The sequence below is a fragment of the Marmota marmota genome, unplaced genomic scaffold (genome assembly GCF_001458135.2).
Source record: "Marmota marmota marmota unplaced genomic scaffold, marMar, whole genome shotgun sequence".
Classification (NCBI taxonomy): domain Eukaryota; kingdom Metazoa; phylum Chordata; class Mammalia; order Rodentia; family Sciuridae; genus Marmota; species Marmota marmota.
In genome coordinates, this window is record NW_025999932.1 from 2,388,350 (window position 1) to 2,404,366 (window position 16,017).

A 16,017-nucleotide genomic window follows, 5' to 3' on the forward strand; every position below is an offset into this window, starting at 1 on the left:
ACTGTCCCCACTGTGTCCTCACTGTCCCCACTGTGTCCTCACTGTGTCCTACTGTCCCCACTGTGTCCTCACTGTCCCCCGCTGTGACCCACTGTGTCCTCACTGTCCCTGCTATGTCCTCACTGTCCCCTCTGTGTCCTCACTGTCCCCGCTGGGTCCCCACTGTCCCCACTGTGTCCCCACTGTCCCCACTGTGTCCTCACTGTCCCCGCTGGGTCCCCACTGTCCCCGCTGTGTTCCCACTGTCCCCACTGTGTCCTGTCTCCACTGTGTCCTCACTGTGCCCACTATGTCCCCACTGTCCCCACCGCATCCTCACTGTCCCCACTGAGTGCCCACTGTGTCCCCCCCACTGGTTGCCACCTCTTACTCCTACTGGGAGCACCCGAGGCCTGGTCTCTGCACACGCTCGCCAGCACTGGCTCTTGGTAATTAAGTTCTTAGAGAATAGAAATCATGAGGATGTGGCTTTTTATCCTGAGCCTCGTGGATAGGGAGCCTCCCACTGGGGTCCTGTGATGCCTGTCCAGTGGCTCTGGGGCCCAGCATCTGCTCCTGCTCTGCGCTCCGGCCTTCTGGAACGTGCCCGGCCCTCCCTCCCTGGCCCTCCCTCCCCAGCTCTCCATCCCCGCCCTGGCCCTCCCTCCCTGGGCTCGCTACAGCAAGATCGTGGTGCAGTGTTCATGGCAGTTTTTGTTCTCGATGGCGCTGTCACTTTTGTTTTCGACATTGTCCTTCGGTCAGGTTTGTCCCCGACACTCCCTCAGTTTGCTGAAGTGGGATGAGCCTTCTAGGTTTGGCTCATTTGGTTTGATTATTTTCAGCTTCTAGCACCAGGGTTCCTGAATGTGGTGGGTCTAGGTTCCTTCCGAGCAGGGACACTGCCGTGAAGGGAGCCCCCACCTCCTGGGGCGGGGCTCAGGGGCATACCTTTCACACCCGGCTCTCCAGCCAGGCCTTTCAGACCAGGCACTCCAAAAAATCCTGCCTCTCCTTTGGTTCCTGGGAACCCAGATCTTCCTTTGAGCCCCACCATGCCTTGGAAGCCGTGCATCCCAGGAGAACCTCTCTCCCCTGCGGAGGAAAAGGGAGAAGTGGTGGGTAGAAGGGAGGAACAAGCAACGGCTCACGTCACTCTCTGTCCCTAACTGCAGAGGTGCAATGCACCTGGGAAGACGCTCAGACCTGAACCCCCAGTGGGGTCTCTGGGGATTTTCTAAGAACTCTTGTCTGCTGGGCCAGGTGCAAACAGAGGGCCACGGTTCACCCGTCAGCAGCAGAACATTGTGGATAACAGAAAGGCAGCTCTGTGGAGGTCAGTGGGGAGGCCTGAGGACAGCCTGTGGGCAGCCCAGGGCCAGGGCCTCACACAGAACGAGAAAGGGCTCTGGACATGAACATGGCCTCAGCCCTGCTCCCTGCAGGGAGGTCCGCAAAGCACCACGGGAAGCAACCTCCACCAGCGGAGGCTCGGCTTGTGTTTGCCCTGGGTGCCTGCACAGCTAGTGACCCCAGTAAGCCAGTTGCATAAAAGCACCAGAGGGCCTCCAGGCTGAGCCCAGTTCCAGTGGGCCTCTGTGGGCCTCTGTGGGCCTCTGCCACTGTCCCTTGTTGATGATCATCCTGCCTCCTTTCTTAGAGGTAAATAAACATTCTGAGGCACACTGGTCCCACCCCACCTACGTGATATCAGCCTGTTTCTTCAAGGTCCCAGGGTCTCAGGCCTGCAGGTGTGTGAGGCCAGCCTCCTGCAGGGTGAGGCAAGTGCGTGGGACAGCTGCCTCAACTCAGGGTGCAGGTGGCCTCATATTCCTGCAAGGTGACACCCGGCACATGTACCTTTTTGCCCAGGGATACCAGGCATTCCAGCCATTCCTTTAAATCCAGGGGTTCCTGGGTGGCCTCGCTCGCCTGAGAAGCCAGCATCTCCTCTATCTCCAGAGAGACCTTTCATGCCCACAGGGCCAGGGACGCCTGTGTCACCAGGGTCCCCCCTATCTCCAGGAAGTCCTTTCAAGAAGAGAAAAAGCAAAATTAAAGGGACATAGAGAAAACTTCTTTGATGCATTCAAGGCAGAAATCACAAACATTTTTCTAAAAAAACCTCTTGGTAGGAAAGTAGGAAACAGGTTTTCACAGTGGAAGGAGCCTGTGGAAATCCCCCCAGGGAAGGACTTCCGTGGGAGGAGCCCCCTGTGGCTCTCCCCTGCAAGATGGAGCTGCGTCAGGCGTGAGGGGCACTGCCAGCTAGCTCATCAAGGACATGGCTGCTGGGGTCAGTCAGGAGCCTGCCTATTCCAAGTTCCAGGGACAGGACCCTGCCTGACTGCTACTGCCCTCCCTGTCTCCCTGCTCCACCGGGCACCTTCACCGAGGCATCTTCAACAGCTCCAGCCGGCTGCTGTCCCTGTCCTCTCCTGCACCCAGCCCACCTCCAGCTGCCTGTAGACTCCTTGAGCCCCTTTCTCCTTCTCTGCCAAGACCTGCCTGTGGCTCCCTTGGCCTGTGGCTCCCTTGGCCTGTGGCTCCCTTGGCCTGTGGCTCCCTTGGCCTGTGGCTCCCTGGCCTGTGGCTCCCTTGGCCTTGGGGCCCTCACTCCTCAGCCACCTTCAATGCCTGTCCTGCTCTGGCCTTGCCTTACTGTCCAGACCTCTGCTCCTGCCCTTGGTTCAACCCTGCACTCGGGCCCTTCCTTGGGCACTCCTGCCTCTGCTGGGCTGTCCCCTTCCCTAGGAAGTGCCCCTCCCTGTCCAGTCCTGCCAGCTCCCTGCCTCCTCTGAACACAGGGTTGGTCTCTGCTGCACCCTGGCCAAACACAAGCTCAGTGGTGTGTGGACTCTGCAGTGGAGTGGAGTGTGAGAGGGGACGGGCAGGTGCCTTCGGAGAGGGACTTGTATCTACTGCTCAAGGATCTTCAGGGACACGTGCAGGAGCTGAGAACTGGCAAGGCCTCGTGAACACTGACATAGGACCCAAAGCCTCCTGCCCAGCATGTGTGTCCTGAAACCCGGCCAGTACAGCTGCAGGGCGCTGGCCTCACCCCAGCGCCTATTTCCTATTTCCAGCCCGTTTTGGAAATAGGTGCATCCGTGTGCAAGGAGCACCTAGTTTACACATGGTTTGTGTGTGCCCAGCGTGTCCCCCATGCAGACCGTGAAGGTCCTCCGCAGAGCTGTCACCTGAGTAAGGCAATCCAGACAATCACAAGCAAGATGGGGGTTTTTAAGAAGCTTAATGTGTTCTTGTCGACAAGACTGTTCTTGTGTATCGAGTGCTGGTGTTACGGTGTCCTTTGGCAAAATGATGGTGACTGTCTGGAAAACTTTTATAAAAAATAAAACGTGTCCTTGCTGGGCAGCACCAACAATGAGCGAGCCAGGCATGGGGTGGCGGCACATGCTGCAGTCACAGAGCCCGGGGCTGACGCAGGAGAGCCCTTGGGCCCAGGAGCTCTGCTTGGGCAATGGAGTAAAGTTCGGAAACATTCACTGGTCTCTGAAATGGGGAAGCCTGGGACGGACCAGCACCGTGCTCTCTCAGTGGGCAGCGCTCTGGCCCCTCACCTCTTCTGTGCCTCCTGTGGTTTCTCCTCAGCACTGGTTTTGATTTTTTTTCTTTCCCTATTGAAAACTTACCTGGATCTCTGACATTCACAACAGGTACGAAGGGTGAGCTGGTTTCTTTGGCTGCTCGAATTCTCTTTGGTGAAATACACACCCTATTTTTAGAACCTTCTGACTTAGGGGTTCCTTGGAACACAGTTTGAGGATCCTTCAGGGGACGTCATTACTGGTCTAGTTGTTGTTATGGCGAGGACCCCCCCCCCCCTTTCTGGGGCTGTTGGAGCCTTACCTCCGAGGCCTGGGGCACCTGGCCGACCCAAGGGCCCCTCTGGGCCGGGAGCTCCTGGGAATCCATGTTGTCCTGGAGGCCCGGGCCGTCCTGGCTGGCCCGAAGGTCCCGGGAAGCCCAGCTGACCCTTCAGCCCTGGCATTCCGGGCATCCCCTGGCTTCCTGCAGGAATCAGAGGCAAGAGCTGTGAGGCCCATCCTGAGATCAGACACCTGCCTCCTCAGACTCAGTCTATGGAAATGACAGTGACTTGTTTCTGGGCCACGGAAAACCTGGCAAACACGGGAGGTAGAAAGGACGGCTCCAAAGGGGCGCAGGCCGTCACCCAGAATGGCTGCTGACGTTTGACCTGGTTCCTGCTCCCAGGAACACAACACCTACCTGCAGAGCTGACACTGTGCATTGACTTTGCCCTTCTCACTGGGCGCTAAGCTTCCGGCACTTGGCCACATTTAAAAATGTCCTCTGCAAACCCACGATGACTGCATGAACAAAGCACCCCGTGGTGTGCACGATCTACACCCCACCGCACCCTCCTGCTGTCCGGGACGGTGCTGTGAGCAGGGTGGGCTGGGGACACACACCATGCCTGTGCGGCAGACCATGTCCTTAGGGAAGTGCCCTGGGAATGGGCCTGGTGGCCAAGCCTAGGCTAATGTCTTAGGAACACCTCACACTGAGCCTCGTTATTAAGGCAGAACCAGAAGCCCTGCAAATGTGGGGCGGGTAAGTATGGTGTGGGGTTAGTTTGCATGTTTTTGATTATGAGGAGCATTTTTTTCCCCCATATTTTGCTTTTTGGTGAAGTTGTTTTCTTTACTTATTTTTCCTCTGAGGGTTTTGATGTTTTTCTTAGACTGCAGGACTTACTCCAAGGAGGAGGGATACGAATAGTTTGTCTTATCTAATTTTCTATTGCAAGTTTGCTGCTCAGACTTTGTTTCTAATGTGGAATATTAACATTTGTATGTTTCATACATTTTGTGAGTGTGCCGTATGTGACGCATGCATGGGTGTGTGTGTGTGTGCACATGAGTGTATGGCTTCTTCCCTTGGTTTTGTGTCAGTGGTGTCCTGCCTACCCAGTGGTCAGACACGGTGAACACGTGATTCCTTCTACTTTTCAACACTAGCTGTCTGGATCTCCTCCGCTTAGTCCTTGCCCCCTTCTTTTGGAGTGTAAACTTATCATAGTTGTCCTCCGAGTAGTACAGAGGAGGTGCCAGGCACCCTCTCTTAACCATGACCATCCCTCCAGGTGGGTGGGGAAGGGGAGGGGCAGCCAGAGAACGGACCGGTCAGTCTCAGATCAACCCAAGACCTGAAATCAGGCCTCCTGACTCTCCAGGTACCTGATGGTGTGAATGAGCAGGAGGTGGGTCTGCAGGGAGGGGTGCGAGAGCGCGTTTGTCTGATCCCAGGGGTACATACTCTCCCGCCCCCACAGTATGGCTGGCAGTGAGTCCTCACCAAGAGGCACGGACACAGAGCACAAGTTAATGTCCAGAGCGCAGTGACTGTGAGGCTCTGGGAGACGCGAGGCCTGAGCACATGAGCCACCGCTGAGGCCATAGGTCCCAGGCCTGTCTCAGGGTGTCTGGGAGCTTTCCTCCTGGAGTGGAGGGAGCAGACCTCTACCTCAGGGGTGGCCTGGGGGAGAGTCGGTGGGGGACATTTTGCTTTCCGTTGTTTGTGGTGATTATTTCCTTGGAGCTGGAGGGTTCTGGTCAGCTTGCCATTGTGGGACACCTGGTGTCGAGGTGACCTGCACGTCAGCCGCCTCAGCTCAGTGACATCTGCCCTGTGGGCCTGCGCGAGTACTTGGGAAGTTCTGCTCAGAAGCACAGTGTGCACTGTCTTTGTGACTGACCCCTATGGCCAGCCAGCAGAAGCAGCCTTGCCCACCTGTCCCGGCACCGAGGGACGGTGTGCTGGAAGGGGGAGCTCTTCTAAGTGTGACGGGCTGCCTCGGCCAGGCCTATGAGCTTCTCACAGAGGGGATGTGGGTCAGGAGAGGCTCAGAGGGCATCGGACGTTTACCTGCTGCCACGTTTGAATTTCATGCTTGAAGCCTATAGGGAATGGTCACGTTTTAACGGATTCTACCAGAAGTGTCCTTATCAAAAAGGTCGATTTTTACAGTTGGACTGCGGAGTAGAGGGAGGGTAGACTGTGGGAGGGAAGAGAGTGGGCCCAGCTTTGCCAAGTGAGCATGAGGGTCTCACTTGAACACCAGCAGCAGGCTGCGGCATGGAGCCTTGTCCTATCTCCACAGAATCATGGACACACACGCTATGCTCTGTAACTGACCCAGAGGGGTAAGCTGGACAGGGAGGCCCCAGTGGCCCAGCAGAGTCTCCATGGCTGGGTCATTTTATCCAGTGACCTACACTGCTTGGTTCAGGGCTGTGTGTGTGCAGACACATGCATGTGTGTGCATGTGCTGGTGAGTTGTTGCACGTGAACATGTGTGCATGGCATGTGTACGGGCACACACGAGCAGTGCCTGAGTGGTGACATAGGCATGAGCAGGCTGTGCGAGGTGCTGTGTGTGCACTCCAGCCACCTCAGGGGCACCATGGCCGGGAGCTGGAGTCTTCCTAGTCGGTATCAACATCTGTAGGAGCTGGTCACTCTTGCTGAAATCAACACCCACTTGCCATGTGTCCCACACTTGAGGCTTTGCTAGGACACTGAGAAGCCCAACCCCAAACCGCGTAACCACACCATGTTCCTGAGCTCTGGGAGCTCCCTGCGGGCAGGACCAGGCTCCACTCTGCCTGAAAGTCCTGGGAAGGGTGTCCAGCAGGGCAGCTGCAGAGCCAGAGGATGGACACTGCTTCTGCACCTCCAGCCAGGTGACAATGCTGCCCACACATAAGTGGTTGACCCACACAGGCGGTCTGGACTGGGAACACCGGGTGGTGGATTTCCACCATCTCCAGCGTGGGGTCTGCTGAGGTGAAGACTTGCTACTCAGACGCTCTCTGTGATTAAAGCTGGAGGCATGAGGCTCTCAGGGCCAGCTTTACACAGACTGGATTCTCGAGGCCATCTGATGCCTGTTCATGCCCCAGACAGTGCCGTCTTTCTACACTGCTCCCCTGTGAACCTCATGAAGACATTCTAAGTCTGTATCCATTTTCACACCCACCACCCAATCAAACTGCATTGCAGATTATTCCTATCCCCTCCGTATCTAGTGCCTAAGCCCCCCTAGGCCTGCCCGTCCTTTGTACCACTGGGCGAGTCTGCTGGAAAAACCAGTGAGCCCTGCAGGGTGAGCCCCATGCAACTGAGGGTCCGCAGCTGTGAAAGGTCTGCAGGGCTACGGCACGTATCAGGGCTACGGCAGGCTTGTGACTGACATGAACATGCTGCAGGCATGCATGCTGGGACGAAGTGGAGAAGACAAAGCAAGACCAGGCGCACACAGTGTGGGTGCTTCTCACCAAAGCCCCCAGGAAGGATTTCAGACTCAGCTTGGCAGCCACAGTGCAGCTGGCACAGGGTCCCTCCACTGTAACATGCCCCTGTCACATGACTCACCTCTGAATCCAGGGGGGCCTCTCTCTCCTGGAAGACCTTTCAACCCCGGGTGTCCAGGTAGTCCAGCATCTCCCCGGGGCCCAGGCTGGGCCCCTAGCACTTCTCCTGGAAGTCCCCTCTCCCCAGGGGGTCCAGCTGGTCCAGGCAGGCCAACAGGGCCTGGGAGTCCATCTGGGCCAGGGAGGCCCACAGCACCTTTGGATCCCCGAGGTCCCATGAACCCTAGAAGGAAACGGGGGTCCGTTCGTCAGAGGCCAGCATCGTCACATTCTGGTGCAGTGTGGAAAGAGGTTGGACAGCCAGGCTTGGCCAGTGGCTGGGCGGTGTCCCCGGGGCCCGGGCCTTGCCCTGCTGCCTGTCCTGGTGCCTGCACTTCTCCCAACATCTGTCCACTCAACCTCTTCTGCTTTCCTCCACCATCGGGTCCCAGCCCTACGATTCAACCAGGGGCGACAAGGCTGTGACCAGCTGCTCCCTGGACATGCCACTGCATGGCTCATGGGCTCCCATACATCCAGGTTGCATGCAGGCCAGGGGTGCAGTGGTTGACGGACACTCCCAGGGGATGGGAGCACCCGGAGCCATTCTCCTTCCCTTCCCTCTGGTCTGCCCCAGCCCCCTGTCCACTTCAGGGCTCCCAGTCCTGGATGGGACAGTCTTCCTACCCTTAATGTCAGCTGCCCTGATTGTCCACATGCAAGCACTTTCCCAAACTTAAGGGGCTGACTTACCTGGGGGTCCTGGGAACCCTTCCCGGCCTGGGTCTCCAGGAAAGCCCTTGAGCCCTGGTGTTCCATCAGCTCCTAAGAAGCCCGGGATCCCTCTGAGGCCTTTGGTGCCTAAACATTCAGATAAACCATGTCAGATCCACAAGGATAATTGGGGTGTGACTGCTTGGCACCTGGCCTAATGAGGTCATTCTGAATCTGGGAAATATTGAGGTGTGGGTACGTCAGACCCACCCTGCACCTCGGGGCTTACACAAGGACTCTCCCTGGGTGCCTACCCAGGCCACCGGGCCACAGCCGAGGCCGGGTTCCTCCCTGTGGCAGGAGTTTCTGCTCAGCCAGGGGTTTGCTGAGTGTCCATCACCACACATTTCTCACTGCATGCATAAGAGCTGGCTTCCCAGGGAAATGCCCACGGCTGGCGGTGGTCTCAGCAAGGTGGCACCTGCCATGTCCCAGGAGGGAGCACGCAGGGGCAGAGGGGACCAAGAGGGGGAGAGAAAGCGGAGGATGGGAGACTGGCGTGTTCTCTGGCTTCCTGCGTAGGTTACCTGGGGGTCCTGGGGGTCCTGGCCGGCCAGGCAGTCCTTTGGGGCCTCTGACACAACCTGGGGAGACAGGAGGGAGGAACTGAGGCATTGTCAATGCCAGGTCTTGGGGTCTTGGGGACTGGCAGGGTCAACAGTGGCCAGACGATCGGGCTACCATTTTGTAAGCAATTCAGTGATTTAATTAATCTTGGTTCTGATGTAAGTAGAAGTTCAATCTCATTGTGTAATAATACCAGAATATTCACATAGGGTGCAAATTAAGTCAGACTGGTCAAATAGAAACTGTGCTGTGCTGCCAGAGGTGTCCTTCTTATGGGCAGCAGCCTCAGCCCAGGCCAGGTCATCGTGGCCCTGGCCGGTCAATGCAGACGCCTCTCTTGCCTGAAAATGTCTCCCAGCAGGTGGAGAAGCTTGTGACTTTAAAAGGGATCCTTGGGCTTCTCCTTTGTGACTCTGAACAGCTTCAGAATGAACCCAGCAAGTAGCTGCTCTGAGCAGTAAAGCCCGGCCAAGGCTGTGGTGCTGTGGCTGGCGCTGCCCGGAGAGGTGACGTTTCAGGGGGCGTTTTGTCAGGCGCCCTTTGCTGAGAAAGCTGTCTTGCAAGCATAGTCGTTGTTGGGACCTCTTTGGTCCATTTCCCTGAGAGTGCGGACCAGGGCCCCATGTGTCCTGTCTGAGTGGCCAGCGTCTGCCCAGGACATTAGCCCCCTCTGCCTCGGTCTCTGGGTGGCATCGTGTTCTTGGCCACCTTGGAACAGCGGGTCCTTTCCTATGAGAGGCTCCGTACACGTCTCATCCTCATCATTGATGTCATGGTCATCGTTGGCAAACCGCTCTGCCAGTGCTGGGGAAACCAAGGGGGTTCTTTCACCCCAGACCGTGGCTTAACATCCGGAATATTCTGGGAGGTACAGCCAGTGGCTTCTTCACCAGGCACAGGGCTACAGCCACACTGCTCTTGGTGTCTGTGGAATGTCACAGTCTCTGATCTTTGCGCCACTGTTATCAGCTTGGACACATCTCGGATCTTGGCACAGCCCAGAATCACTATACACTGAAGCCCTGGGGCTCTGGGAACACCCCCAGATCACAAATGCATTACTGTCCACGGCTCCCTGGCCTCTACTCCTACTGAGTCATGATCTAGCTGATGCCTCGAAGCCTTGGCCCCTCCCCAGTCTCCCAGCATCAGCTTGGGGCTCGCTCTCTGCTTGACCAAGACACCCTGTGAGACAGCTCGGGTTACGACCAGTAGTGACCTCCTGCAGGGCTTCATCCTCTGAGCTCTCTTCACCTGCTTCCACGGTCCCCGAGTGCAGAGTGCTCCAAGCTCCATGCTCCTGGCTCGCCGGCAGGGCTTTCTGTCCTTCCGCTGTTGGTCTGTGTGTCTGGCCCAGATCCCTCCTGAGTTGGTGGTGGAAGCCATCCCCTACCTGGCGCACACCTTCTCCCTTCTCTGCGACTGCAGTGGCAGGTCCCAGCTTCTGGGTGAGGAGCCGCTCTGTGGCCTTGATGCCCTCCCCCCCCCCTCCCGCCCCACTGCAGAATGGAGCATAGTGGCTAGCTCAGGATCCTGATGGAGGAGCCTGGAGCTTCAGGGGGGCCTGGGCCCCTGCCTACGACTCTCAGGCTTGGAATGGCCCTTTAGGTGACCGGCCTGTTCTGAGACCTGTGCAGGTGCCATCCCTGCTGTGCAGGTACCGGCAGCTGACCCGGGCTGTCCAGCCCCTGACTTCAGGGTCAGACCTTCACCTTCACCTTCACCTTCACCTTGAGAACGGCTCCTCTAGCTGCAGTCCTCATCCTCCCCGTCCTGGGGATTCTGACTGGCCTGGTGCTCCATGTGTGTCTTTGTCTTTTCCTTCTCTCTCCCTAGCTTCTGCTCAGTGTCCAAGTCTACCTGCAGTGACTCCCTGTCCCCAGATGTTGGCTGGGGCCATCCCTCGAGCTGCCTGCTTGCCAGCCTTGTTCTCTCTAGCACCTGTCCATTGCTAGGCAGGATTCTTCCCTGACACGTGGGCCTCACTCTTCACTCTGGACAACAAGCCAGCCATCCACTGATGTCCTTCATGGCCACGCAGAGAGGTGGACAGGTGCAGATCTCAAGTGTGAGCACCTCTGTGGTGTTCCTTCACACAGAGTGGATGTGGTGCACTTGCCACTCGTGGGTACACCGTGGGGACAGACTTGAGGTGCTCGCCTGTCCTGAGCTGAAGCAGACGGGCCCCAGCTTTGCACACGCCACTGTTCCCGCCCACCCACGCTGCAGGAGCTCAGCGAGCCCTCCTCAGCGAGTCACGTGTCTGACCAGCCCAAAGTCTTACAGCCATCTAGAGCCACCTGCTCCCCGTTACTGTACCTGGCTGTAAGGTCTCTTGTCTGTCACCTCCAATGGGCCTTTTGACATCTGTGTCACAATCTGCAAGACACAAGGAGAGCGTCAGGCCATCTTGGAGCCACTGAAAGGCGCTGACTTACCACGGGGGTGTGCGTGCGTGAATGTGTGCGTGCCCTGCTGGGGAGTTAGAGTGTGGGCCCCAGAATCAGAAGGCCAGCTTCTGAACTTGAGTGCCCAAGAGGCGAAGCTCCACATTTTGACTGCTGAGAAGAGCAGGGGGTGGGTGGGGCAGACCCCCCGTGGTGACGATCCATCAGCCAAGAATAGACGTGGCTGCATGACGCCCTTGCCTGGCTCCTGGGGGGGTGCAGGTTGGTGCAGAGGGAGTGGGAGCACTCACGGGCATCTGATACTCGGAAAGCAAACAAAGGGCTCCCCCTTACCTGGCTGTCCTGGGGTTCCGGGGGGGCCAGGAGGACCGGGGAAGCCTGGCGGTCCAGGTAGCCCAGCGTCTCCAGGGAATCCATGCTCGCCCTTAGGGCCTGGCAAGCCCAGTCCTGGGGGGCCCATTTCTCCTGGAACACCCTTGGTTCCAGGTATGCCTGGGTGACCTGCGTCCCCTGGGGGACCTTGGATGCCATCCCCCTGTGAGAAAACAAATATAGCATCAGAGACAGCCGCCACTGCCCAGGTTCCTGTCCCATGTCCCTGGAGTTCTGTGCCATGGATACAGAGCAGAAAGGCCACAGAGATGATCAGGACCTGCTGTCATGGCCCCACCAAGTCACAAGGATCAGGGTCAGGCTTCATGACACTTGGGAGCAACAGGACAGAGGCAGCTGCTGAGTCACACCTATGTCCCACACTCATTTCCTACTCCTAGCTGCTGTATCTTGCACCGAACGGACGTCACCAGAAAGTCCTGTGTGAGCACAGGGGGGCCGGGGGAGACACGTGGGTCAGGGACAGGTTACTGGCATTGTTATGATTGGCATTTGTGCCATCTACGGTACACAGGGACAGCGCGTCATTAAAGGAGAGGAAGCTAAATTAGATGAGAGAAAGCTAGAAATGAGGGGAGACTACAGGATCGGAAAAGTCGGCTAAGTCACAGGATGGGACACTCCCCAGGGGGTGTCCTAAGACGACAACACAGGGTGGGTGGGGCACTGGGGTGGGGCAGTGAGCTCGGGCGATTCGGAGGCGCTGCTGGGGGAATAGTCCCAGCTTCCCCACAGAGCCAGGGGGTGGAAGAGGGGCCTTTTGATGACAGTGAGGCCCAGGAGATAAGAAATCTCACTGCTGTTCTCGAAATCACTTTCTCTGCCAGGTTTAAGGCCTGCGGGTGCATGGAAGGGCCCTGGCAGCCCCTCCTCAAAGCACACCAGTGCTGATATGGGGGGCCTTGATGTCAGGGCTCCTGCGGAGATCATGGGGCAGGCGCCCACCTGCCATGGCAGATGAGGCTCAGGCACCAGTGACTCCCACCAGCAGGTGCTCCTGTCCTTAGCTCAGTGGTCCAGGGAGCAGGGAAGCCCATGAGCACTGACAGAGGCCACCCGCCCCAGGGAACCAGCAGCTGGGGTCTGAGTGCTTCTCTCAGAGGCCTGCTCCGGGAACATAGCAGGGAAGGCTGTCCCTGTCACGGGTCCTTGGTGCCTTGGAGCTGGCTGGACCCTCACAGTCAGGGTCGTGTCCCCTGCAGAACACAGTTCCACAAGCCACTGACCCAGGCCACTGTCACTGAGACAAATCCACACGCCCGCCACAGGGCGCCGGTTCCCCTCACCCAACCCCAGCTCTGCTTCCCATCTCACTCCTGCTGTCTTCCCGACAGGGCTCGCTGCGACACGGTCACAGAGTCACCCATGCCACCTGGCCCAGGACGACCGCCCCAAGCATAACAGGTACAGCAGACCCTGGCCATGCTGAGGTCAGGTAGGCCCAGGCTGCAGACCAGGCAGAGGGGCTGCCCACAGTCAGGTTGCAAAGCCAGGAGGGAGGAGGCATACGCATTCCCCGCACCGTGAAGGGGGCCGTGCTTAGGAGCAGGTCACGCAGAGGATCCAGGGACGACAAGGGCTTAGTGGGAGGACTGCTCTCCCTACCCCAGGGACCTCTGTCACGGGGACCAACGCACACAGGCAAGTCGAGAAGGCAGCTGTCTACCAGGCGAGGAAGGATGGAGGCGCCTCCAGTCTTCCCTCCTAGCCTCAGAAGGAGCCTGCACACCTGGCTCCCAGCCACCAGCCCGAGCTGGGGAGTCACCTCTGCTGAATGAGCCGCCCCGTCAGAGGAGCTTTGTTAGGCAGCCCCAGGACACCAAAACCAAGAGCTTAAGGAGGCTTGCTGGCCACAGGGAAAACGGAATCTAGGAAAGAACAAGAGGCAGGAAATGACAGTGCAGAATCACAGGAGGAGAGAACCAGGTCTGTTACGGGGGGGCAGGCAGGGGTGACGGCCATGCCCCACCTCCCTGACTGCCCAGGAAAGGAGACAGGGTCTCTAGGGATCAAACATCTCCTCTTTCAGTGTTTGTCGCAAACCCCCAATTGTCTATCTCACTATTTATTCTCCAAAAATAGGACTCTACCGCTCACTCTAGAAAATTCTATTTCTTTTCTCCTTCTATATTATGCCTCGAGGAATATTTATTTACTCTGTGACTTTAAATGTTCACTCTGGATCTGGCTGCTAACTTATCCTGCTGTTTCCTAACAGAAACAATTTGTGTTCATTAAAACAGATGGTGCCAGCCTTCGCACTGGGTCAGGTCAGTGCCAACACCAACACCATTTGCTTCTCAGCTGTCTGGAGGACACAAGCATCAGGACGAGCTGCCAGCCTGCCCTGCCACTTCGGCTACTCACAGGAGGGCCAGGGAGGCCCGGGAATCCATCGAGTCCGTCGCGCCCAGGGACACCGTCGTCGCCTTTCATTCCATGCACACCTGGGACACCGGGTTGTCCTCTCTCACCTGGGAAGGAATTCACAAGTGAATCTCTTGATGCATCCACTGGAGAGCCAAGTGGCCCAAGCTGCCCGGCCACAGGAACTGACCTTTAGTGGTTATTGTTCTGGAATCCCCTTTAATTCCCTTGGGCCCAGGAACACCAGCGATGCCAGAGACTCCCTGTGGAGACAAAGGGACAAGCGTTTCTCCCTTTAGGCTGCTTGGGACACCTACGGAGAGAATGCTGAGTAGCTCACACAACCCACGGGCAGTTGCCTGTCCCCAAGCCCAGTGCTGCTCAGAGAAGCCCTGAAGTGCCAGAAATGCTCTGTTGGGCTATCTGGCAAGTGACCACCTGCCACAGTGCCCATCAAGCCCTGTCACTAAAAATGGACAGTAGGACTGAGGAATGGAATTTAGATATTTTTAAAAATTTTAATTAAAATGTAATGGAAGTGCCCCAGGTAGTTGGACAGTGGAAACCTAGACTCGCTACTCAGGGTGCCATCCCCAGATCAGCGTGCTCAGCATCTCTGGTGAGAGATACTGATGCTTAGCCCCACCTCCCTGAGGCAGCCAGAGGGTGATCTGCTTCTTAAATCGGATTCCTGGACCCAGAGCCTTTGAGAAGCATTGACCTAAAACAGGAAGCTGCCGAACTCTTACCTACAGGTTTGGATCCCGGCAGGTTATGAACTTCTAAGTACAATGCTTAGAAACTCGGATCATTTACCATTGTGAGCAATCAATGTATTTAATTCATGGTTTCTTTTGCAAAATGAAGTTTAGGTTGAGGGAAAAATAGGGCTTAGAGAGAAGTTGGTTACAGGGACACTCGAGTTCAGGTCGTAAGATCTCAGGCGGCTTTTTCAATGGGCAGAAGTGAGTGGGGATTGTATTTTAATGTGTGTTATGTTAGTTTTAGGGCATATCTTAGTTGATGCTATTTCCAGGAATTTAGGACCTCTGAACTGAGTGGAGAGTGGCCACACAGCTGCTAGAGCAGAATGAGTGTTGGTTTAAAGAAATAGTCAGTTACAAGAGACTGTGGGCTCCTTTCTCCTGGCAAAGTCCACAGATACTAGATTTATTGACGACTTGGCTCTCTGCAGAAGAGGGCAACATTCTTCCAGCATCCAGGACAGTGTCCCACACAGACTTGCTCAGTAAATACGTTGTGTCAATGGACAGGAGGAAGAATGTATTTACTGGCCGACTCCTAAGCCTCAAGGCCTCTGCCAGACTCTGTCAGTACAAGTGTCAAAAACAAACCATAATTACAAGAACTCATCTCAGCCATCCCACTGCAGGGGGCTGCTGAACCTGAGCATATGACCAAACGCAAGACAACGGGCACAACAGGAACATGCTCTTTGTGCTCAGCACGGCCTTTCCCAGGCCTGTCCACACTGCAGCACGAATCAGTGGTGGTCCTGATTTATAGCGGATCCGATTCCTTTGTATCGAGAGCCCAAGTTTGGTTCACCTGTTCACCGGAGGATGGACAGGTTGTTGTCTCTATGTTTTGACTCGTATGAGTAATGTCCCTGTGCACATTGGTGCACACATATTTTCATGGACGTGGGTGTTGGATTCTTTCGGGTTTCTCCTGGGAGTGAATTTCTGGCCTTGGTGGTGACCCCTGTCTAACTTTTTGAGGTGTGAGACCTTCTTCCACAGTGGCTGTACCAGGTCACACTCCCAGTGGTAAAAGCTTTTGAGGTTCACCTTGGACGTGTGGCTTTTTGGAAGGTGTGTCCGTGCGCTGGGGACCGAGTGTTGGTCTACAGTGTGTTAGATGAACTGGGCATGCCTCAGGTTCTCTTAGCTCCTGGTCACCAGGCTGGTCACCAGGATGCCCAGTTTCCTCACCTTGAACCCTGGGAACCCAGGGATGCCGTGCTGTCCGGGGTCTCCTTGGTCCCCTTTCTTCCCTGGTTCCCCATTGATACCCGAGAAACCTTTGGGTCCTGGCAGTCCTGGAAGACCCCTGATGAACTGGTCACTTTCTGCACATTTACAGTCCCCAGCGTCACCTGCAGTGGT

At 56.6% G+C, this 16,017-nt stretch overlaps 1 protein-coding gene and 1 long non-coding RNA gene across 4 annotated transcripts in view; one reads left to right on the forward strand and one right to left on the reverse strand.

The window, feature by feature from the left end:
• Col4a2 (collagen type IV alpha 2 chain) overlaps window positions 1-16,017 on the reverse strand; it is a 150,176-nt gene that overhangs the window by 16,085 nt on the left and 118,074 nt on the right. For 2 of the 3 annotated variants that reach the window (XM_048800624.1, XM_015484078.2), the window contains exons 22-32: window positions 15,844-16,007; window positions 14,079-14,151; window positions 13,889-13,995; window positions 11,462-11,663; window positions 11,040-11,099; window positions 8,681-8,737; window positions 8,133-8,240; window positions 7,402-7,623; window positions 3,853-4,014; window positions 1,840-2,010; window positions 931-1,074 (exon numbers count right to left, since the gene is read on the reverse strand). In XM_048800624.1, coding sequence (XP_048656581.1) covers window positions 931-1,074; window positions 1,840-2,010; window positions 3,853-4,014; window positions 7,402-7,623; window positions 8,133-8,240; window positions 8,681-8,737; window positions 11,040-11,099; window positions 11,462-11,663; window positions 13,889-13,995; window positions 14,079-14,151; window positions 15,844-16,007 — 1,470 coding nt within the window. The remainder of the gene's footprint in view (window positions 1-930; window positions 1,075-1,839; window positions 2,011-3,852; window positions 4,015-7,401; window positions 7,624-8,132; window positions 8,241-8,680; window positions 8,738-11,039; window positions 11,100-11,461; window positions 11,664-13,888; window positions 13,996-14,078; window positions 14,152-15,843; window positions 16,008-16,017) is intronic. The other variant, XM_015484079.2, reaches the window with a different exon arrangement.
• On the forward strand, window positions 12,247-15,698 carry LOC125616026. Its single transcript, XR_007346624.1, has 2 exons — window positions 12,247-12,925; window positions 13,765-15,698. It is a non-coding gene; the product is annotated as an uncharacterized LOC125616026 (long non-coding RNA).